The sequence below is a fragment of the Choloepus didactylus genome, chromosome 10 (assembly GCF_015220235.1).
Source record: "Choloepus didactylus isolate mChoDid1 chromosome 10, mChoDid1.pri, whole genome shotgun sequence".
Taxonomy (NCBI): domain Eukaryota; kingdom Metazoa; phylum Chordata; class Mammalia; order Pilosa; family Megalonychidae; genus Choloepus; species Choloepus didactylus.
In genome coordinates, this window is record NC_051316.1 from 55,182,221 (window position 1) to 55,206,924 (window position 24,704).

Consider the following 24,704-nt stretch of genomic DNA (forward strand, 5'->3'; position numbering starts at 1 on the left):
CTCCCAGTGCATTTCTCTCTGAGCATCTGGGGTCCTCTCTTAGCTTTGCCAGGGCAAACTTTGGGGTTCATCTTTTAGCTTAGCATCTCCAAATGTCCTTCTGTCTGCATCTCCAAGCATCTGTAAGCATCAGCATGCATCTGGAGTCTCTGTCGACTCTTAGCTCTCTCTTAAATACTCCAGTGAACTAATCAAGATGCACCATAATGGTTGGGGCCACACCTCTATGGAAATAATATAATCTAGAGTTATCACCCATAGTTGGGTGAGTCACATCTCCATGGAAACAATCAAAAGGTTTCCACCCAAGAAGATTGGATTAAAAGATCATGGCTTTTGGGGGGATGTAATATGTCCAAACCAGCAAAGTACCCAAATCCCATGAGAGTGGTTTATGTCATTTTGTACCAATTTAAAGCAGTTGGAGATGCAAAGGACTTCATCCATCCTATTGGGTATTGAGTTAGAAGTGTTGCTAGGCCAGGTAATGGAAAGTAAAGATAATATTAGTTCATTTGAAGGACTGACTAATAAATCTGAAAATGTAGCATCAGCTAGGTAATTTTTAAAAAAGAAATAACACTGAAAAATGTATCTATTTTTCTGTAGCCCATGGTATGTTTTTTGTTGCTTTGGTGATTATAAAAAACCCAAATATGTCTTCAATTTTAAAATAAAGGAACAGAATAATTGTATTTTCCATGTTTTCTTTTCATTTCCAGATTTATTTAACCCAGTTGTTTTAATTGTATTTAAAAATGTATACCACAAACATATATATATGATTAGAAGTTTTACAGTTAAAGGAATTAGTTGAATTTAATGTTTTCTAAGTATTATGAAAAAGAATTTGGTGAATGCCATTAACTTTAGTCTTTACCAACAAGAATTCATAATATAGCTTGTCCAGCTTGCATTATCAAAGTTTTTATAGCACAGTTATGGTATGTCTTCCTACATAGCTCTGGTTGTAAGAAGAAAGTATTAAATATATGCATTGATAGCTATTAGGAACAAATCAATTGAATAATTTAGTGTAAGGACATTTTCAAATAATGTATAAAATTTTTAATTATTCATGGAATGATCGAATTAAATTGCCAGAAATTCACACCTTGTGAACTTTTAAAGTTTCTTGAAAAACCCTTGTTCTAGTTTGCTAATGCTGCCAGGATGCAAAATACCAGAGACGGATTGGCTTTTATAAAAAGGGGTTTATTTGGTTACACAGTTACAGTCTTAAGGCCCATACAGTGTCCAAGGTAACACATCAGCAATTGGTTACCTTCACTGGAGGATGGCCAATGGTGTCTGGAAAACCTCTGTTAGTTAGGAAGGCACGTGGCTGCCATTTGCTCCAAAGTTCTGGTTTCAAAAATGGCTTTCTCCCAGGACGTTCCTCTCTAGGCTGCAGTTCCTCAAAAATGTCACTCTTAGTTGCACTTGGGAAATTTGTCCTCTCTCAGCTTCTCCAGAACAAGAGTCTGCTTTCAACGGCCGTCTTCAAACTGTCTTTCATCTGCAGTTCCTGTGCTTTCTTCAAAGTGTCCCTCTTGGCTGTAGCTCCTCTTCAAAATGTCACTCACAGCTGCACTGAGTTCCTTCTGTTTGTCAGCTCATTTATATGGCTCCAGTGATTTAATTCAGACCCATCCTGAATGGATGGGGACACACCTCCATGGAAACTATCCAATCAGAGTCATCACCCACAGTTGGGTGGGGCACAGCTCCACAGAAACACTCAAAGAATTACAATCTAATCAACACTGATATGTCTGCCCACACAAGACTACATCAAAGAATATGGCCTTTTCTGGGGGGACATAATACATTCAAACCAGCACAACCCTATTAAAGGATAAAGTAAAAGAGGGCTGGGCAAACTTTTTTACATTGGCTTACTTCTTGCATCATTTCATTTTTTTCTTTAAATTTTACAGGATATGCTTTTAATTGTATTCACTATTTGTAAAGTCTTATAATTGGAAAATGTCATATATTTTCTATCCTGCAGATCACCCAAGAGGCTGGAGAATTTATGATTACTTTCCCATATGGCTACCATGCTGGTTTTAATCATGGTTTCAACTGTGCAGAATCCACAAATTTTGCTACTGTCAGGTGGATTGACTATGGAAAAATTGCTAAATTGGTGAGTTATAACTCAAAAATAAAGTGTAAATTAAATTTGTATTCCTGTTATTGTAGTTGGGAACTTTATATCATGTGTGGTGTATATTTTTTCCTCATCACACTGTGTGCTTTTTACCACAGTAATTTATTTCAGACTGTATTTATTATATGTGGGCTCTTTTACCATTTGCAGCTACATTTTTCATTTCTCTATTTTGAGATTTATGAGAAACAATTTACCACGAGAAGTACTTTTATGCAACTGATATTTGCTTTCTCTCTAAAGGCTAGTAATTGTTTTTTGCAAAAATTTCCAGAGGCTCCATGTGGCTCCACGTTAGGCAGACTCAGTTCTTTCCGTTTTCAATCCACGGCTTAGGAAACAACTATCTACCATCCTTCTTCAACCTCTGGTAAAATTGGAACAAGAGTTTGAGGGATGATAGTAGGAAGAAATGATTAAAACTGCTCTTAGTGCAGAAATGAATTTCTTGAAAGTGATAATGTAAAATATATTTTAATAAGAAAGGTATCTTCATGTTAAAGTTGGTAAAAATTTTGCATCCATTCCCCAGTATTTCTCATACTGTGTATTTTCATTAGCAAGCAACAACTTCTATTAAATTTAATTACTTTTTTCCCCTTTGGCACTAAATAGAGGACGTCTTCAAAGTGATGGTGGCTTCTACTAGATTTGCTTCCTTCCCTGTAGCTTTTCAGGCAAAAATGCAGGCTTGCAGAGGGCAGCGCCCAATGAATCTTTGTGTTTTGCCGAGTATGTGAAGCTGACGTAGATTTAGTGGACATTGAGCATGTGAAGCAGCCTTCACTTGGCCTTTGCATACTACAACTGTTATTCATTCTACACTGATAAAATTTGCATGTGAAACCAATGTGAACTTGGATAGAAATAGCTTCAGAGAAGACACTCGGGGTTTAATTTATATGTGTATTTAGAAAATTGCATAATATATTAAAATATAAATACATGTATAGCTCTTTGACAGCCCAGGAAACATTTGAATAAATCTTTGACATAAAAGAAAGCTTCTCCTGTTAGAAGACCTGCTGTTTTGAGTAGTTTCTTTTTGTGAGGGGTAATTGAGAAAGGAACGGACCTGCTCCAGTTCTTCCCATAGCACATCCTACATATTACAGTAAACCTGTTAAAAAGTACAAAACTATCATATGGACTTTGGCTTGCTCCTGTAGTACTTTTGCGTCAATGTAATACTTTGGTCTGCACAGTAACGGCAAAGTTATAACAAGATATTATTTTATGGTTTGCATCTTTATTCATTGATAGTAGTCAGGTATCACAGCCGTTCATGATCAGCAGCAAAATTGCTTGGGTCTGTTTTCTACAGGTATCAGAACTAGTGGATGGTGTTGGCAATAGTAGCTTCTTTCCCCAGGGCTACAAACCTAGGTAAAATAATGAGTATTGGGGTTGTGTTTCCACACTTCTCTGTTCCCTGGGAGTAGTAAGTGTAAGAGAGGCCAGTAGTGGTCCTCTTTGAAATAGCAGCAGACAAAGCCCATAAGAAGCCTTTTCTTGTTGAAGTAACATGTTGTGGTAGAGGAAGGAGGGATCTAAGGCCCAACTTTCTCACTTACTAGCTAGCCATTTAACATTAGGAAGATTGTTTTTGTTTGTTTCCTCATACATAAATTAGCAATACTTTCCCAACCACACAGATTTTTTGTGAGGGGAGAAGAACTTAGGTATGTAAATATCCATTCATAGTGAGTTGAATTATATCATTTTGAATTTAGTCAAGGGGTGTGCCAGTTTGAATGTATTGTGTCCCCCAAACGCCATTATCTTTGATGTAGTCTTGTGGGGCAGATGTTTTGGTGCTGATTGGATTTGCTTGGAATGTGCCCCACCCAGCTGTGGGTGATGACTCTGGTGAAATATTCCCATGGAGGCATGGCCCCACCCATTCAGGGTGGGCCTTGATCAGTGGAGCCATATAAATGAGCTGACTCAAAGAGAAGGAACTCAGTGCAGCTGTGAGTGACGTTTTGAAGAGAAGCAAGCTTGCTAGAGAGGAACATCCTGGGAGAAAGCCATTTTTGAAACCAGAACTTTGGAGCAGACGCCAGCCACGTGCCTAACAGAGGTTTTCCAGATGCCATTGGCCATCCTCCAGTGAAGGTACCCGATTACTGATGTGTTACCTTGGACACTTTATGGCCTTAAGACTGTAACTGTGTAGCCAGATAAACCCCCTTTTTATAAAAGCCAATCCATCTCTGGTGTTTTGCATTCTGAAGCATTAGCAAACTAGAACAAGGGGTATGACTGTTTGGTTTGGTTCTTGGTATTTTACTAGGTACAAAACATTCAGTGGCTAGCTGTAATGCAGTTTTTGCCAGTTAATTTAAAAGTGCCTTAATTGTTTGTGTTTTATGTGTTTGTGTTTTTAGGTGTTGTCTCTACCTGTCTCTTACTTTTGGTAAGGTGGTGCTATTCTGAGAGGGTTTTGGTTTCCTATTGCTGTTGAAACAAATTACCACAAATTTAATGGCTGAAAACAACCCCTGTTTAAAATGTCACCATCTGTAGGTCATCTGTAGGTCAGCGTGACATCTCTGCTCCTAGAGGCTGCTCTCTAGTCCTTGCACAGGGGCCCCTGCATGTCAGAGCTAGCAGTTGGCAAAGTCTCTTGTCATGTAAGAAAACATATTCACAGGTTGTGGAGATCAGGGTGTAGCCATCTTTGATTATGGAAGAAGGCATTCTAATTAATAATTGAGATGTTAATGTTTTAAGAATCTACATTAAGACATGTAACTCAGTTATTCTCAGTAGGAAAAGAAACTGGTAACAGATCTAATTTTGAATGTTTCACTAAAACATCCTTATGCTGTTTTAAATTATATTTCTCAGTAGTTATGATTTCTTGGCTAGTCTAAGTTTACAAATGTTCTTACATTATTATGGGCATTTTCTTGCATATTTTGGTATTTTTTCTAAATTTTTGAGACAGTTTTTTTGGTCTCCAAGTATTTGTTTCTTTACATAGTGTGCTGGTTTGAATGCATTTTGTCCCCCAAATGCCGTTATCTTTGATGTAGTCTTGTGGGACAGACTTTTGGTGCTGATTAGATTTGCTTGGAATGTGCCCCACCCAGCTGTGGGTGGTGACTCTGGTGGGATACTCCCATGGAGGCGTGGCCCTGCCCATTCAGGGTGGGCCTTAATCAGGGGAGCCATATAAACATGCTGGCTCAAGGAGAGAAAACAGAGTGCAGCTGTGAGTGACGTTTTGAAGAGGAGCAAGCTTGCTAGAGAGGAACGTCCTGGGAGAAAGCCATTTTGAAACCAGAACTTTGGAGCAGACGCCAGCCACGTGCCTTCCCAGCTAACAGAGGTTTTCCGGACGCCATTGGCCATCCTCCAGTGAAGGTACCCGATTACTGATGTGTTACCTTGGACACTTTATGGCCTTAAGACTGTAACTGTGTAGACAAATAAACCCCCTTTTTATAAAAGCCTATCCATCTCTGGTGTTTTGCATTCCGCAGCATTAGCAAACTAAGACACATAGTCTTAGTAATTTAACATATCTTGTGTGTGTGTTTGTGTAGTTGTTAATCCTAGGAAAATTTGTGAATTTTGTAACTAATGTGTTTTTCTGGGGATGTAATGCAATATGTACTGGATTCATTATCAGCTGCTTTACAATGTCTTTCAGCTTTGTCTTAATTCTTTGTTTTCTTCAATTTATTCTAACTGGGAATTATTACAAAAACAGTCATTACTCACAAGAGAGAAGTTTTTTTTTTCGGGGGGGGATGTTGCAGATAATAAGTTTAAAAATAATTGCACACTTTTTCACAGTTGATGCACTGGGGTAATGGTGCCTGCTTTGCCTGCCACATAGGGTTGATTTGAGCATATAAAAGCACCTGATGAAGTGTCTTTTTTTGTGGTGCAACATTGATTTGTGCAGTGAGGGGAGAGGGGGAGCTCCTTTACTGATCATACATCATATATTACAAACCATTGTTTTTTATTTTTGTGACTCAGAAGAGAGCTGTTACAGAAGGCTGTTTTTTTTAATTTTAAAAATACTAGGTTTTAAAGGTAACCCCAGGTTCGCTGGTATATTCGAGATCTTTGTAGAGACACCAGCTCATTAGAGACCTTTTCAGCCTCTCCAGTAGCTAATGATAGGGACACAGCTCGATTTACTCAGCTAATGCTTACCTGCTTTGTTTCTATAAATTATCTCATGAGGAATAACCTGTTTGAGACCAGAGAGGTGAGTAAAGAATTGGAACTGGCAAGGGTTCCAGGATTGCTTCCTTTGCCCTTGGGTGCTTGACTTCGGGTGGTACAATATGATGCAGAGGTGACCCTGGAGGAGGATGAGAGACTGGTTTCTGTCCTGTGCAGGCAGCAGAGCCTGCGTTTGTATGTTTGACATGATTGACCCTATGAACACTGTGATGACGTGGTTTTGCTCTTGAAAGCTTACTTGATTTCACTTGATTTTTCAGAAATAAGATAGAAAGTAGCCTAAATAATAACTTTTAATAATTCTAAATGCTCAAATGTAATAACTCTTCCTAAAGGTCCTAGTTTATTTAATGTTTAATTTTAATTAATTGAGTAGTTTTAGGAATTCCTGCTCTAGTGTTTCTTTTTTTAAAAGCAGTTTTATTGAGATATAGTCACATACCATATAGTCCATCCGACGTGTACTATTAGTGTCTTTTAGTATAATCATAGAGTTAGGCATTCATCACCACAATCATTTTTAGAACATTTTCATTACTCCAAAAAGAAAAATCCTTTATCCCTTAGTAGTCACCTCTTTATCCTTCAATTATTCCCCAGTCTTACATAACCACTAATCTAGTTCTGTTTCTATAGATTTATTTGTATTTTATAGAAATGGAACTATACATTATGTAGCACTTTGTGACTGGTTTCTTTCACTTAGCATAATTTAAAAAATTGTTGTGTGTGTTTTCTTAATTTAAGAACTTGTAGGATAGTCTTGTAAAAAGGTACAACATTCCCATATAACCCCCTATTGTTGACACTTTGCATTAGTGTGTACCTGTGTTACACTTGATGAAAGTATATTAAAATATTATAGTTAACTGTAGTCCATAGTTCACATTAGGTATATTTTCTTTCATATGCCACCATATTATTAACACCTTTTATTAGTGTTGTACATTTGTTATAATTCATGAAAGAACGTGCTTAAACTTACACCACAGACCATCATCGACACAGGGTTCACTGTATTAGACAGTCCCATGGTTGGTCTTCTAGCTTTCCTTCTAGTAATATACATGGCCCATAACTCCCCCTTTCAACCACATTCCCAAACATAATTCAACACTGTTAATTACACTCACAATAATGTGCTACCATCACCACTAACCATTTCCAGACATTTACTGTCAAATTAAGTAGAAATTCTGCACAAATTAACCATCAACTCACCATTCTCTACCCTAATTCTATTCCCTGGTATGCTGTATTCTAGATTCTAACTCTGTGTATTTGCTTATTATAATTAGTTCATATCAGTGAGATTATATAGTGTTTGTCCTTTTGTGTCTGGCTTATTTCACTCAACGTAATGTCCTCAAGGTTTATCCATGTTGTTGTATGCATCAGGACTTCATTTCTTCCTATAGTTGAATGATATTCCATCACATGTACATATCACATTTTGTTTATCCATTCATTGGTTGATGGACACTTGGATTGCTTCCATCTTTTGACAGTTGTGAATAATATTGCTATGAACATCAGTGTGCAAATGTCTGTTCTCATCCCTCCTTTCAGTTCTTTTGGGTATATACCTGTAGCAGGATTGCTGGATCATATGGCAGTTCTGTGCCTGGCTTTCTGAGGAATTGCCAAACTGTCTTACACAGTGGCTGCACCATTTTACATTCCTACCGGCAGTAAATGAGTGTTCCTATTTCTCCACATCCTCTCTAACACTTACTGTTTTCTGTTTTTTTAATAGTGGCCATTCTAGTAGATGTCAAATGATATCTCAGTGTGGAATTGGTTTGCATTTCCCTAATAGCTAGAGATGTTGAACATCTTTTCATGTACTTTTTTGTCATTTGTATTTCCTCTTTGGAAAAATTTCTATGCCAGTTGCTTGCTCGTTTTTAAATTGGGTTGTTTATCTTTTTATTGTTGAGTTTAGGATTTATTTATATCTTCTGGATATTAAACCCTTATTGGATATGTAGTGTCCAAGTATTTTCTCCATTTAGTAGGTTGCTGTGCTGGTTTGTATATATTATGTCCCCCAGAAAAAGCCATATTCTTTAATGCAGTCTTGTGGGGGCAGATGTATTAGTGTGGATTAGGTTGGAAAGTATTGGTTCAGTATTTCCATGGAGGTGTGGCCCTGCCCATTCAGCATGGCCTTGATTAGTTCACTGGAGCACTATATAAGCTCAGACAGAAGGAGCAAGCTTGCTACAGCCAAGAGGGACACTTTGAAGAATGCACAGGAGCTGAGAGAGGAACATCCTGAGAGAAAGCCATTTTGAAACCAGAGCTCTGGAACAGATGCCAGCCGCATGCCTTCCCAGGTAACAGAGGTTTTCTGGACGCCATTGGCCATCCTCCAGTGAAGGTACCCTTTGTTGATGGACACTTTATGGCCTTAAGTCTATAACTATATAACCAAATAAACCCCCTTTTATAAAAGCCAATCCATTTCTGGTGTTTTGCATTCTGGCAGCATTAGCAAACCGGAACAGTTGCTTTTTCACTTTTGTGACAAAAGTCATTTGTGGCCCAAAAGTTTTGAATTTTGAGGAGGTCCCATTTATCTGTTTTTTTCCCTTTTGTTGCTTGTACTTTGGCTGTAAAGTCTAGGAAACCATTGCTTACCAAAAGATCTTGATGGTGTTTTCCTACATTTTCTTCCAGGAGATTTATGGTTCTGGCTCTTATGTTTAGGTCTTCGATCCATTTTGAGTTAGTTTTTGTATAAGATGTGAGATAGTGGTCCTTTTTCATTCTTTTGGATATGGATATCCAGTTCTCCCAGCATCATTTATTGAAGAGACTATTCTTTTCCATTTGAGTTTACTCAGCAAACTTGTCAAGTAGCAGTTGGCCATAGTTGTGAGGTTCTATTTCTGAACTCTCAGTTCAACTCCATTGGTCAATATATATATCATTATGCCAGTACCTTGCTGTTTTGGCCACTGTAGGTTTGTGATATGCTTTAAAGTCATTCTTCTTTTTCAAGATGTTTTTGGCTATTCGGGGCCCCTTATCCTTCCAAATAAATTTGGTAATTGCTTTTCCATATCTGTAAAAAGTAGGGTGTTGGAATTCTGAGTGGAATTCATGGAATTTGTAAATCAATTTGGGTAGAATTGACATCTTAATGAGATTTGGTCTTCTAATCCCTGAACACAGAATATCCTTCCATTTATTTAAGTCTTCTTTGATTTCTGTTAGCAGTGTTTTATAGTTTTCTGTGTACAAGTCCTTTCCATTCTTGGTTAAATTTGTTCCTAGATACTTGGTTTTTTGTTTAGCTCATATTGTAAATGGAATTTTTTTCTTGATGTCTTCCTCATATTTCTCATTACTAGAGTAGAGAAACACTACTGATATTTGGGTGTTGACCTTGTGTCCCACCACTTTGCTGAACTCGTTTATTAGCTCTAGTAGCTTTGTTGTAGATTTTTGGGGGCTTTATATAGGATCATGTCATCTGCAAATAGTGAAGGTTGTACTTCTTCCTTTCCCATTTGGATGCTTTTTATTTCTATTTCTTGCCTAACTGCTCTAGCTAGAACTTCTTTCACAGTGTTGAATAACAGTAGTGACAGTGGGCATCGTTGTCTTCTTCCTGATCTTAGAGTGAAAATCTTCAGTCTTGCACCATTGAGTGGATTTTTCATATATGCTCAGGACATTTCCTTCTATTTCTGGCTTTCAAAATGTTTTTATCAAGAAAGTTTGCTGATTTTTGTCAAATGCCTTTTCTGCATCAGTCAAGATGATCATGTGGTTTTTCCTATTCGATTTATTAACGTGGTATATTACATTAATTGATTTTCTTGTGTTTAACCACCCTTGCATACCTGGGATAAGACTGACATGATCATGGTGTGTAAAATTCTTTTAATATGCTGCTGAATTTGATTTGCAGTTATTTTGTTGAGGAGTTTTGCAGCTTTATTCATTAGAGAAATTGGTCTGTACTTTTCGTGTGGTATCTTCATTTGGTTTTGGTATTAGGATGATGTTGGCTTCATAGAGATATTGTTCCCTCCTCTTCAGTTTTTTGGAAGAGTTTGAGTAGGATTGGTATTAATTCTTCTTATAATGATTGGTAGAATTTAGCTGTGAAGCTCTCTGTACTGGACTTTTCTTTTTTGGGAGGTTTTTGATGACTCATTCAATCTCTTGTAATTTTGAGGTCTTCTATTTCTTGTAGAGTCAGAGTAGGTTGTTTGCATGTTCCTGGGGATTTGTCCATTTAGTCTAAGCTGTTGGCATACAGTTGTTCGTAATGTCCTCTTATGATCCTTTTATTTCTGTGTGGTCAGTAGTAATTCCCCTGTCTCATTTCTGATTTTATTTATTTGCATCTTCCCTCTTTTTTTCTAATTTGGCAGTCTAGCTAAAGGTTTGTCAGTTTTATTGATCTCAATTTATTTCTGCTCTAATCTTTGATATTTCTTTCCTTCTGCTTGCTTTGGGATTAATTTGCTTTTCTTGTTCTTGTTCTTTTAGGTATGCAGCTAATTCTTTGAATTTAGCTCTTTCTTCTTTTGTAGTGTAGGCATTTAGGGCAATACGTTTCTCTCTCAGCACCGCCTTCAGTGCATCCCATAAGTTTTTTTTTTTTTCCTTTTCCATGTTGTATGATGCCATTTATATTAGATATACAGCATAGATCAATCCCTAGAAACAGTACATTTATAGTTGGTAGGGTATGGGGGCAGAGAGGAATGGTGAATGACTTCTTAATAGGTTCAGGGTTTTGTTTTGGGGTTATGAAAATGCTTACTAGTTAGAGATGGTGGTTGCACAAAATTGTGAATACACTAAATGCCACTCAATTAATTGTTCACTCTTTAGAACACTTAATTTTATGTTATGTAAATTTCACTTTAACAAAAAAATGGTTGTTTAGTTTTTTGCATTTTCTACACATTGGATGGATTGTATGGTACATGAATGAAACCTCTTTACAAAAAAATGCCAAAACTGCTTGGCAAAGCTCATGCTGTTTCTGTTACACCAGCCTTCCAAACTTAAGTGTAACCTGCATTCATTTTTAGATATTTACTATCTCTTGCAATTTCTTCTTTGACCCATGGATTCTTTAAGAGTGGTATTTAACTTCCATATATCTGTGAATTTTTGAGATATATTCTCTGCCTGGTATTGATTTCCAGCTTCATTCCGTTGTGGTCAGAGAAAGTACTTTGTATAATTTCAATCCATTTAAATTTATTGAGTCTTGTTTTGTGTATGGTGTAACCTGGAGAATGATCCATGAGCACTTGAGAAGAATATATATTCTATTTTGGGGTGCAATGTTCAGTATATGTCTGTTAGATCTAGTTCATTTAATATATTATTCAAGTTCTCTGCTTCCTTATTTATCCTCTGTTCAGATGTTCTGTCTCTTGATGAGAGTGGTGTATTTATGTATCCAACTATTGTAGAGACGTCTATTTCTTCCTTTTCCCTTTTTTTTTTTTTAATATATTTACCAATTTATTTTCTGGAGAAAAACAAACAAGAGTTTCCACCAAATAGTGGTTTGCTCCTTCAAACACCATGTCAGGCATTTTGTTACATTTTCAGACCTGTGGGAACATAAGCTATTAACTTTGGCATCTAAGCCTCTTTCTTCATTTTTGTAATACATGCTTTGCTTTCTGAGGAATTGCCAGACTGTTTTCCACAGCTGCTGCACCATTTTACATTCCTCTCAACAGTGTACTAGGGTTCCTATTTTTCCACATCCTGTTCAACCTTTTTTATTTTCCATTTTTTAAATAGTAGCCCTTCTAGTGGGCATGAAATGGCATCTTGTGGTTTTTATTTGCATCCCCTAAGGACTAATGATATTGAACATTTTTTTCTTTTGCTTATTGACCATTTATATTTTTGGAGAAATGTCTGTTCAAGTCTTTTGCTCATTTTTTGAATGGATGCATTTGCCTTTTTGTAGTTGAGTTGTAGGAGTTCTTTATATATTCTGAATTTTAAACCTCTATGAGATAAATTAAGATTTCTTTCTAACTTTCCTGTTTAAAATTGTTTCTTATTTCAGTGCATGGATTGGGAAAACTTCAGTGATTTGAACAAATCACTATTGAGAATTTATTGAGTATCTACTAAGTGATGGTTACACACGTTACCTCCTTATCTTTATACACATTCCTATGAAATTGATATAAACACAAATCTGCAATTCCTTATTCACAGTCTTGAAATCCAGACTGCTCTGAAAACATGTTTTTTTTTGTTCTAATTTGGTATAAATTCATTTGAAACAAAATTTGACTTGAACCGAAATGAGGTTAATTCTTGTTTTCCTTAATAAATTACATTTTTATTATAGAAATATTAATGCATATGATTGGTGCTGCAGCCTGGTGGAGGTGCTATGTAATATTTGGTATATGCTCCCATATTATCTCCTGGATGGTGCCTGACTCCAGTGAATTTATTCTTTTCACGATAGCCTGTTGTCTTAGGACTTTTAATTTTGTCATTTGGGCTTACAGGTAAATGTGGATTTCATTTGAATCTGTTCCTGACTTAATGGTGTCTGGTGTTTGTTGCTGAAACTTTCCTTGGGGTTAAAGCATGGCTAAGATTAACTAGAACTCCCACTCCATTATTTGAGCAAAGCTCAAATATACCATTTCCAAATTCGAGCAAATTCTTGGGGTTTTTTAGTCTCAACTGAATTATTTTATTTTAAGGCTGTGTCACTGCTTGTGGATATATTTCTTCATTTTTAGCACTTCAATCCATATGGCCCTTTCCCAGTGTCCACCCAAACTGCCCCTTCTATATAGAAAGATTTTGCATGTGTGTGTATGTGTATGGATTGTGCAGAAGATCAGGGAAAAACAGAAGCAGACATGGGGTTGAGGGGATGTTCTAGTTTGCTAATGCTGCTGGGATGCAAAATACCAGGAATGGATTGGCTTTTATAAAAGGGGGGTTATTTGGTTACACAGTTGTAGTCTTAAGACCATAAAGTGGCCAAGGCAACAGGGTACCTTCATTGAAGGACGGCCAATGGCATCCATAAACCTCTGTTAGCTGGGAAGGAACGTGGCTGGTGTCTGCTTCCTCCTAGGTTGCGTTTCAAAATGGCGTTCTCCATACTGTCTGCATCAGCTTCCAACGACCATCTTCAAAATGTTTGTCTCAGCTCCAGCCCGCTGTGAGCTCCTTCTGTCTGAGCTTATATAGTGCTCCAGTGAACTAATCAAGGCCCTTGCTGAATGGGCGGGCCATGCCTCCATGGAAATTATCCAATCAGAGTCGTCACCCACAGTTGGGTGGGTCACATCTCCACGGACACTGAACCAATAGGTTCCAACCCGATCTGCACTAATACATCTGCCCCCACAAGAATGCATTAAAGAATATGGCTTTTTCTGGGGGACATAAATATACAAACTGGCGCAGGAGACATTTACTTTTCATCCATGATAGCAACTTAAACTTGACTATCCTTGTTTCTAAAAATCTGCCTAAGGCCCGCAGCCCTCACCATTTCTCTTGGTTTGTCATTTCCCTCCTCTGTTCCATATCTTGTCCTCTCATTCAGTAATCTTTTGCCTTTACTTGCAAAATACAGGCCAGCCAATCATGGGATTGAGAATTTCTTCTTGACCAAAAGAGGGATGCAAAATGAGACAAAATAGTTTCAGTGGCTGAGAGATTTCAAATGGAGTCGAGAGGTCACTCTGGTCGACTTTCTTATGCACTATACAGATAACACCTCTTAGGTTTTAATGTATTGGAATAGCTAGAAGTAAATACCTGAAACTATCAAACTCCAAGCCGGTAGTCTAGACTTCTGAAGATGATGGTGTAACAATGTAGATTACAAGGGATGACAGTGTGATTGTGAAAACCTTGTGGATCACACTCTGTTTATCTAGTGTATGGATGGATGAGTAGAAAAATAGAGACAAAAACTAAATGAAAAATAGGGTGGGATGGGGGGGAATTTGGGTGTTCTTTTTTACTTTTATTTTTTATTCTTATTCTGATTCTTTCTGACATAAAGAAAATGTTCAGAGATAGATTGTGGTGATGAATGCGTAACTATATGATCATACTGTGAACAGTTGATTGTACACCATGGATGAGTGTATGGTATGTGAATATATTTCAATAAAACTGAATTAAATTAAAAAAATATATAGGCCAGCCAAATCCTGCACGATGCTCCAGAACAAGAGGGCCTTGTGTTTAGCAGGAATACCATACGAAGATGGTGATTATGTCGTTTTCTCCATTCCATTACTCAGAGGTAAAATTCCCAGTCACCACATGCACATTTTCCTGCTCACCTAGGCAGAGTTCGGGTTTGGTGAGTGGGCAGTGGCTCCTCCTCTGCAGTGGGCATTGTGCCACATGCTTGTGCAAAGAAGAAAGGTGTGGTTTCTTTGTCTTCAGGGGGCTTTCGTAAAGAACAGAAGGATTTTACATGAATCTCTGTTTACAAAGCTATAATATTAGTGAAACGTACTATCCAGCCCTTTATGGCTTTGAAATATCAGAGTAATCTAGATTGTAATGATGTATATATATGTTTCTGATAGCGATTTAAAAATAGGCAACAGCTTTACATCTGTGCATATTTGAGATGAACAGTCTCAATTTCTGGAGCATTCTTTGTTTCTGTGATGAAATGGAGTCCACAATTACTTCTGTGGAGCTACAGCTGTGGCGCTGAGAAGTCTGTTTCCTGGCCAGCATGGATCAAAGTGCTGGCCTGCAGGTTGTATTTCATTTTTCTGTTTGGTAGGATGAAGTACAGTTGTTTTGATGTTAGGTTTGATGGATTTGTTTGCCACTGCATTCATTAGCTTCCCATCAAAAAACTGACAGGCTGTTAAATGAAACTTTGGCTTAGATTTTCAGCTTGACTGTTTGGAGACATTTGTGAAGATATTTTGTTTTTGTGTTGCAGCAGCCTCAAGCCTTGTGATTGTCTCAAAGGGAAGAAAAGTTATTTGCTGTAGTGATTTCCTTGAGTAAAAAAGAATCATTGTCTTGGGGACAGGCATATCTAGCCTATGCCATCAGAATCGGTGTTTATTACAGTGTACACAGTGCTAGAGACTTATCTACAGCGTGCTAAATAATATTACCTTTTTAGAAGAGAAGGTAGTAGTTGGTGACAACAAGAAGAAATCTCTTATTTTGCATTAAGTTTATTTTAAGTAATAATCTATTAACACATGAATAAGAAAGCTGAAAAATTCCAACACAGAGCTGGAAATGTTCTCTTATGAACTTTGGGAGCATTACTTCACTGTCTGATTTTCAAGCATTCTGACATTTGAATTTTTAAACATCTGAACAAGTTTAAAGAGGGATGATAGAATTTTGAAATTCATGTTCCTTTAATCTAGAAAGGATTTCAACTGTTAAGTTTTCTAGCATACGAGAGCTGAGATATGGATTCATTCTATTTTTCATTGTATTTTATGTTTCAGTCCTTCTCTAAAATTAAATTTTGCTTTCTTTAAATCCGGGTACATCCTTCTGAAAAATCTTTAATCTTGATCCATCTTTATTAAAACAACCAGGAACCATTTTAGCAGTGAATCCCTCTAGATTAAAATTTAAAATACTTTAGATCACAAACTACTAGCATAGTGACATTTTTCTATTCTTATGTCATGTGAAGGAAAGAAAATGTAGACTGTTTTGCACGTTGCTCATTTTACAGTTCTTGGCATTCTAAGTTTAAGCTTCTGGTATGGTTTGTATAGTATGACCTTCTTGAGCATAGGGATTTTATTCTTCATTTTTTACTTTTTACCTCCACTTTCTGCTTTGTCTGTTTCTTGGCCACTGATGGTAGAGTATAACGGTGCTGATGAGCAGTTCTGCTGTGCCTTTTTCACAGGGTTTAAAGGGAAATTTGTGCTAAGGACAGTATCATGTAGAGAAAAGGAAGTATATGAAGGCTTACTGTCAAAGAGCCTATGCTCTGTCTGGGGAGTTAATATTTTTGTATCTGGAAGAAGCATGAAGAGATGTGGAAAAAATACTATAATGTCCCAATTTTATACTGATAAACTGTGGCTTGTGGGTTCAGAAAACCTGTGGTTTAAAATATAGTATAAAGCTAGTTGGTTAGTACATATCCTGTTGGCAGGAGTGATATCTGGAGCTGGAGTCTTTGGAGCTGGGGATCCTAATTTCATTTACTGGTAACTTAAATTTGCTGGTTTATGGGAGTTGATCCAGTCTGTAATATGCCAGGCTTTGCTTGTAGCACTTTGTGCACATTACCTCGTGATCGTTGTAGTAATGCAGAGTCAGAGATAATTGGCTGACTTTTGTCCTCTTCTAGCCTCTATTCTCAAACAGGAAAGGGCTAGAGTCTTATGTTCTCTGGGTGAGTTGGGGATAACAAATAAAGTGAGGAAGGGGAAGCGTGCAGGGTGGCAGAAGTCTGGGCCCTTATCCACCATCCTGAACTCATCTCCCTGGATTTGGTAGATTAAATAGGTCCCAGCCAACTGTGTGATACTGTGGAATCACTGTCAAGATTCTTGAGGCTTCCACCTGCTGAACCCAGAATGATCAAGTCCTGTGTTAGTTGTGGATCAACTAACTTGTAGTTAGTATGAATTTGGATCCTTAAAGGCAATGGACACTTCATTTTGGGTTCTTCCTCTCCTTCTGTAAACCTGAATTATTTTTGAGCAGCCATCATTACCTCTTAGACCTTGGCCTGCCGGGGTTTTTGAATACGTGTGGGCAAAAAGCAAAGGTTTTCCATTCCTTTCCCCATCTTAAGTGAGGGAGATTCTGAGGCATCCTTCTGGAGAAAATGATGTGTATGTAGAGAATCTGAACAGAGTTGAGGGTTTATCTGCTTGTATGTATATTCTGATGTTTATTAGGGACCAAATTTTATTGCAACACTTTGAGACATTTTGGGATTTTTAAAAAAACCCTTCATTTTGCCTTTTCCATGTTTCTTCAGTGTTTTTGTTAGTAAACACATAGGAAAAAAATTCTGTCAAGGACTATATCCTAGGTACAGAGTCTGGAGAAGAGGGGAGAAGTTGTAAGTTTGGTAGTGATATCCGGAAAAGAGAATATGGTAGTAGGAAGAACAAGTGGTGATGTTTGAGGAACGTGGACTGGCCAGCCCCTTGAGGGAAGAAGGGAATGGATATTGGGAGAAACCAGCTGGGCTCTGGGCATTCCCCAAGAGTTAATAGCAGTGAGTTGCCCTGGCTCCCACAGTGTCTCATCCTTTCCCACACAAGGTTTCATGCACGCTCCTCCCCCTGCAGCTGTCATTGAGCTGACAAAAAGTGTCTTATCTTCCAGGAGGTTGGTACTTCATACAAGAATCCTTAGGTAGGCCAGTGGTCCCAGGGTTGGTGAAGGAACTCGATAGCATCACAAGGACCTGGAGTCTTCCCATCCCTTCTTGATTGTCCTCACTGTGAGGGTGTTGACTTGCCAGCTTGTCTACTCAGAGTTGTGCTTACTCCAGACATCTTGCCTCCAAGGACAAGAAGGAAGAGGACAGCAAGAGAACTTGGCTTGCTTACCTCTCTTTATCTAGGAGGGAAATCTGTATTATTATTCTGTAATAATTTCCAAATGTATCTTAAATAACCCCCTTCTAAGTGAGAATTAATAAATATTTGGGGTACATATAGTATAGAACTAGATGTTTCTTAGATATCCTGCAAATTTGTAATTTATTTTCATGTCCTTATTTCACACCCTTCAATTCATTAGGATGCTGGAGTGAAAATGGATGAGAGTGAAGAAGCAAGTTTAGGGAGAGTTTTTTGTTGTTTTTGCTACCTCTGATTTGAGTAGAAATGGAGAGATTCAAGATTAGGGATAACGAACTGGATTAATGTTTACGTTATACTAGTTTAGACCCTTTGATTTCATGGTTGTCCTAATGCATTACAGGGTTCTGTTCTACCCCAGGGTTCCTAACTCTTGTTTTGAGATATCCCAGGAAACCTTTAACTAGTTTCCATTAACAACAACAACAAAAAACCCAAACAAACAAAAAATGAAACAAAACCCAAAACAGTGTAACATATCTTAATTTTAAAAATTAATTTGCCTTTTAATATTTTTAGAGGGAGAGAGGGAGAGTGGAAAAGTAATAAAATAGATGAAATAAATGCTAAAGGTAAGAGTATACTTGTATGTACTATTTCTAGTTTTTCTCTTATGTTTTTTTTAATTATGCAAAAATAGTATAAATTAAAAGAATAGGGAAACTCTCTGTTATATACTGATGTAGTTATATAATAATATGTTTGGTTTATCAAAGCTGAACCTAAACTATCAAAGTGGTAGCTACCATCTCTTTTTGAAGTATCTGGAAACAACTGTCTCCCAACTTCCCCTCTGCAATTCCTATCTCCCCTCTGAGCTTAATTGTTCTATTTTTTTTTTTTTTTTTTTTTAAATCATCATTTTATTGAGATATATTCACATACCACGCAGTCATACAAAACAAATTGTACTTTCGATTGTTTACAGTACCATTACATAGTTGTACATTCATCACCTAAATCAATCCCTGACACCTTCATTAGCACACACACAAAAATAACAAGAATAATAATTAGAGTGAAAAAGAGCAATTGAAGTAAAAAAGAACACTGGGTACCTTTGTCTGTCTGTTTCCCTCCCCTACTTTTCTACACATCCATCCATAAACTAGACAAAGTGGTGTTTGGTCCTTATGGCTTTCCCAATCCCATTGTCACCCCTCATAAGCTACATTTTTATACAACTGTCTTCGAGATTCATGGGTTCTGGGTTGTAGTTTGATAGTTTCAGGTATCCACCACCAGCTACCCCAATTCTTTAGAACCTAAAAAGGGTTGTCTAAAGTGTGCATAAGAGTGCCCACCAGAGTGACCTCTCGGCTCCTTTTGGAATCTCTCTGCCACTGAAGCTTATTTCATTTCCTTTCACATCCCCCTTTTGGTCAAGAAGATGTTCTCCGTCCCACGGTGCCAGGTCTACATTCCTCCCTGGGAGTCATATTCCACGTTGCCAGGGAGATTCACTTCCCTGGGTGTCTGGTCCCACGTAGGGGGGAGGGCAGTGATTTCACCTTTCAAGTTGGCTTAGCCAGAGAGAGAGGGCCACATCTGAGCAACAAAGAGGCATTCAGGAGGAGACTCTTAGGCACAAATACAGGGAGGCTTAGCCTCTCCTTTGCAGCAACCGTCTTCCCAAGGGTAAAACTTATGGTAGAGGGCTCAACCCATCAAACCACCAGTCCCCTATGTCTGTGGTCATGTTAGCAACCATGGAGGTGGGGTAGGCGAATACCCCTGCATTCTCCACAGGCTCCTCAAGGGGGCACTACATCTTTTTTTTTTTTTTTTTTTTTCCCCTTGTTTGTCTTTTTTCTTTTTTTTTTTTTTTTAACTTTCCCTTCTTTTTTCAAATCACCTGTATGAAAAAAAAAGTTAAAAAGAAAACAAACATACAATAAAAGAGCATTTCAAAGAGACCATAACAAGGGAGTAAGAAAAAGACAACTAACCTAAGATAACTGCTTAACTTCCAACATGTTCCTACTTTACCCCAAGAAAGTTACATAATATAGCAACATTTCAGTGAACTTGTTCCTACTACAACCATCAGAAATTAACAGACCATAGTCATTTCTGGGCATCCCCAGAACGTTAAATAGCTTATCTGTTCTTCCTGGATTATTGTTCCCCCTTCCTTAATTGCTCTCTACTGCTAGTTCCCCTACATTCTACATTATAAACCATTTGTTTTACATTTTTCAAAGTTCACATTAGTGGTAGCATATAATATTTCTCTTTTTGTGCCTGGCTTATTTCGCTCAGCATTATGTCTTCAAGGTTCATCCATGTTGTCATATGTTTCACCAGATCGTTCCTTCTTACTGCCGCGTAGTATTCCATCGTGTGTATATACCACATTTTATTTATCCACTCATCTGTTGAAGGACATTTGGGTTGTTTCCATCTCTTGGCAATTGTGAATAATGCTGCTATGAACATTGGCGTGCAGATATCTGTTCGTGTCACTGCTTTCCGATCTTCCGGGTATATACCGAGGAGTGCAATCGCTGGATCGAATGGTAGCTCTATATCTAGTTTTCTAAGGAACTGCCAGACTGACTTCCAGAGTGGCTGAACCATTATACAGTCCCACCAACAATGAATAAGAGTTCCAATTTCTCCACATCCCCTCCAGCATTTGTAGTTTCCTGTTTGTTTAATGGCAGCCATTCTAACCGGTGTTAGATGGTATCTCATTGTGGTCTTAATTTGCATCTCTCTAATAGCTAGTGAAGCTGAACATTTTTTCATGTGTTTCTTGGTCATTTGTATTTCCTCTTCAGAGAACTGTCTTTTCATATCTTTTGCCCATTTTATAATTGGGCTGTCTGTACTATTGTCATTGAGTTGTAGGATTTCTTTGTATATGCAAGATATCAGTCTTTTGTCAGATACATGGTTTCCAAAAATTTTTTCCCATTGAGTTGGCTGCCTCTTTACCTTTTTGAGAAATTCCTTTGAGGTGCAGAAACTTCTAAGCTTGAGGAGTTCCCATTTATCTATTTTCTCTTTTGTTGCTTGTGCTTTGGGTGTAAAGTCTAGGAAGTGGCCTCCTAATACAAGGTCTTGAAGATGTTTTCCTACCTTATCTTCTAGGAGTTTTATGGTACTTTCTTTTATATTGAGATCTTTGGTCCATTTTGAGTTAATTTTAGTGTAGGGGGTGAGGTAGGGGTCCTCTTTCATTCTTTTGGATATGGATATCCAACTCTCCCAGCCCCATTTGTTGAAAAGACCATTATGGCTCAGTTCGGTGACTTTGGGGGCCTTATCAAAGATCAGTCGGCCATAGATCTGAGGGTCTATCTCTGAATTCTCAATTCGATTCCATTGATCTATATGTCTATCTTTGTGCCAGTACCATGGTGTTTTGGCAAGTGTGGCTTTATAATAAGCTTCAAAGTCAGGGAGTGTAAGTCCTCCCACTTGGTTTTTCTTTTTTAGAGTGTCTTTAGCAATTCGAGGCATCTTCCCTTTCCAAATAAATTTGATAACTAGCTTTTCCAAGTCTGCAAAGTAGGTTGTTGGAATTTTGATTGGGATTGCATTGAATCTGTAGATGAGTTTGGGTAGAATTGACATCTTAATGACATTTAGCCTTCCTATCCATGAACATGGAATATTTTTTCCATCTTTTAAGGTCCCCTTCTATTTCTTTTAGTAGAGTTATGTAGTTTTCTTTGTATAGGTCTTTTACATCTTTGGTTAAGTTGATTCCTAGGTACTTGATTTTTTTAGTTGCTATTGAAAATGGTATCTTTTTCTTGAGTGTCTCTTCAGTTTGTTCATTTCTAGCATATAGAAACATTACTGACTTATGTGCATTAATCTTGTATCCCGCTACTTTGCTAAATTTGTTTATTAGCTCTAGTAGGTGTATCGTTGATTTCTCAGGGTTTTCTAGATATAAGATCATATCATCTGCAAACAATGACAGTTTTACTTCTTTTCCAATTTGGATGCCTTTTATTTCTTTGTCTTGCCGGATTGCCCTGGCTAGCACTTCCAGCACAATGTTGAATAACAGTGGTGACAGCGGGCATCCTTGTCTTGTTCCTGATCTTAGAGGGAAGGCTTTCAGTCTCTCACCATTGAGTACTATGCTGGCTGTGGGTTTTTCATATATGCTCTTTATCATGTTGAGGAAGTTTCCTTCAATTCCTACCTTTTGAAGTGTTTTTATCAAAAAGGGATGTTGGATTTTGTCAAATGCTTTTTCAGCATCTATTGAGATGATCAATTGATTTTTCCCTTTCGAGTTTTTAATGTGTTGTAATACATTGATTGTTTTTCTGATGTTGAACCATCCTTGCATGCCTGGAATGAACCCCACTTGGTCATGGTGTATGATTTTTTTTAATGTGTCTTTGGATTCGATTTGCAAGTATTTTGTTGAGGATTTTTGCATCTATATTCATTAGGGAGATTGGCCGGTAGTTTTCCTTTTTTGTAGCATCTTTGCCTGGTTTTGGTATTAGATTGATGTTAGCTTCATAAAATGAGTTAGGTAGTGTTCCATTTTTTTCAATGTTTTGAAAGAGTTTGAGTAAGATTGGTGTCAGTTCTTTCTGGAAAGTTTGGTAGAATTCCCCTGTGAAGCCATCTGGCCCTGGGCATTTATTTGTGGGAAGATTTTTGATGACTGATTGGATCTCTTTGCTTGTGATGGGTTGGTTGAGGTCTTCTATTTCTTCTCTGGTCAGTCTAGGTTGTTCATATGTTTCCAGGAAATTGTCCATTTCTTCTACATTATCCAGTTTGTTGCCATACAGTTGTTCATAATATCCTCTTATAATTTTTTTAATTTCTTCAGGATCTGCAGTTATGTCACCTTTTTCATTCATTATTTTGTTTATATGGGTCTTCTCTCTTTTTGATTTTGTCAGTCTAGCTAGGGGCTTGTCAATCTTGTTGATCTTCTCAAAGAACCAACTTTTGGTGATATTTATCCTTTCTATTGTTTTTTTGTTCTCTATGTCATTTATTTCTGCTTTAATCCTTGTTATTTCTTTTCTTCTACTTGGTTTAGGATTGGTTTGCTGTTCATTTTCTAGCTTCTTCAGTTGATCCATTAGTTCTTTGATTTTGGCTCTTTCTTCCTTTTTAATATATGCGTTTAGTGCTATAAATTTCCCCCTTAGCACTGCTTTTGCTGCATCCCATAGGTTTTGGTATGTTGTGTTCTCATTTTCATTCGTCTCTATATATTTAGCAATTTCTCTTGCTATTTCTTCTTTAACCCACTGATTGTTTAGGAGTGTGTTGTTTAACCTCCAGGTATTTGTGAATTTTCTAAGTCTCTGATGGTTATTGACTTCTAATTGTATTCCATTGTGGTCAGAGAATGTGCTTTGAATGATTTCAATCTTTTTAAATTTATTGAGGCTTGTTTTATGTCCCAGCATATGATCTATTCTGGAGAAAGTTCCGTGAGCACTAGAAAAGTATGTGTATCCTGGTGATTTGGGATGTAATGTCCTGTAGATGTCTGTTAAATCTAATTCATTTATCAGATTGTTTAGGTTTTCAATTTCCTTATTGGTCTTCTGTCTGGTTGATCTATCTATAGGAGAGAGTGATGTGTTGAAGTCTCCCACAATTATTGTGGAAACATCAATTGCTTCCTTTAGTTTTGCCAATGTTTCTCTCATATATTTTGTGGCACCTTGATTGGGTGCATAGACATTTACGATTGTTATTTCTTCTTGCTGAATTGCCCCTTTTATTAGTATGTAGTGGCCTTCTTTGTCTCTCAAAACATCCCTGCATTTGAAGTCTATTTTATCTGAGATTAATATTGCTACACCTGCTTTCTTTTGGCTGTAGCTTGCATGAAATATTTTTTTCCATCCTTTCACTTTCAATTTCTTTGTGTCCCTGTGTCTAAGATGAGTCTCTTGTATGCAACATATTGATGGTTCATTTTTTTTGATCCATTCTGCGAATCTATATCTTTTAATTGGGGAGTTTAATCCATTTACATTCAACGTTAAAACCGTGAAGGCATTTCTTGAATCGGCCATCTTATCCTTTGGATTATGTTTGCCATATTTTTCCCTCTTTCTATTAATATCCTTTATTGTACCCATACCGAATCTCTTTAGTACTGAACCTTTCTCCAAGTCTCTCTGTCCTGTCTTTGTTTCTCTGTCTGTAGGGCTCCCTTTAGTATCTCCAGTAGGGCAGGTCTCTTGTTAGCAAATTCTCTCAGCATTTCTTTGTCTGTGAAAAATTTAAGCTCTCCCTCAAATTTGAAGGAGAGCTTTGCTGGATAAAGTATTCTTGGCTGGAAATTCCTCTCTCTCAGAATTTTAAATATATCGTGCCATTGCCTTCTCGCCTCCATGGTGGCTGCTGAGTAGTCACTACTTAGTCTTATGCTGTTTCCTTTGTATGTGGTGAATTGCTTTTCTCTTGCTGCTTTCAGAACTTGCTCCTTCTCTTCTATGTTTGACAGTGTGATCAGTATATGTCTCGGAGTGGGTTTTTTTGGATTTATTCTATTGGAGTTCGCTGAGCATTTATGATTTGTGTATTTATGTTGTTTAGAAGATTTGGGAAGTTTTCCCCAACAATTTCTTTGAATACTCTTCCTAGACCTTTACCCTTTTCTTCCCCTTCTGGGACACCAATGAGTCTTATATTCGGACGCTTCATATTATCTATCATATCCCTGAGGTCCATTTCGAGTTTTTCAATTTTTTTCCCCATTCTTT

General features: G+C 37.4%; 1 protein-coding gene across 10 annotated transcripts in view; it reads left to right on the plus strand.

Annotated features, from left to right (window-relative positions):
* The window catches only part of KDM4C (lysine demethylase 4C), a 517,981-nt gene that overhangs the window by 167,464 nt on the left and 325,813 nt on the right, over positions 1–24,704 (plus strand). For all 10 annotated transcript variants that reach the window (XM_037798517.1, XM_037798518.1, XM_037798531.1 and 7 more), the window contains one exon: positions 2,015–2,152. In XM_037798517.1, the coding sequence (XP_037654445.1) occupies positions 2,015–2,152 (138 nt within the window). The remainder of the gene's footprint in view (positions 1–2,014; positions 2,153–24,704) is intronic.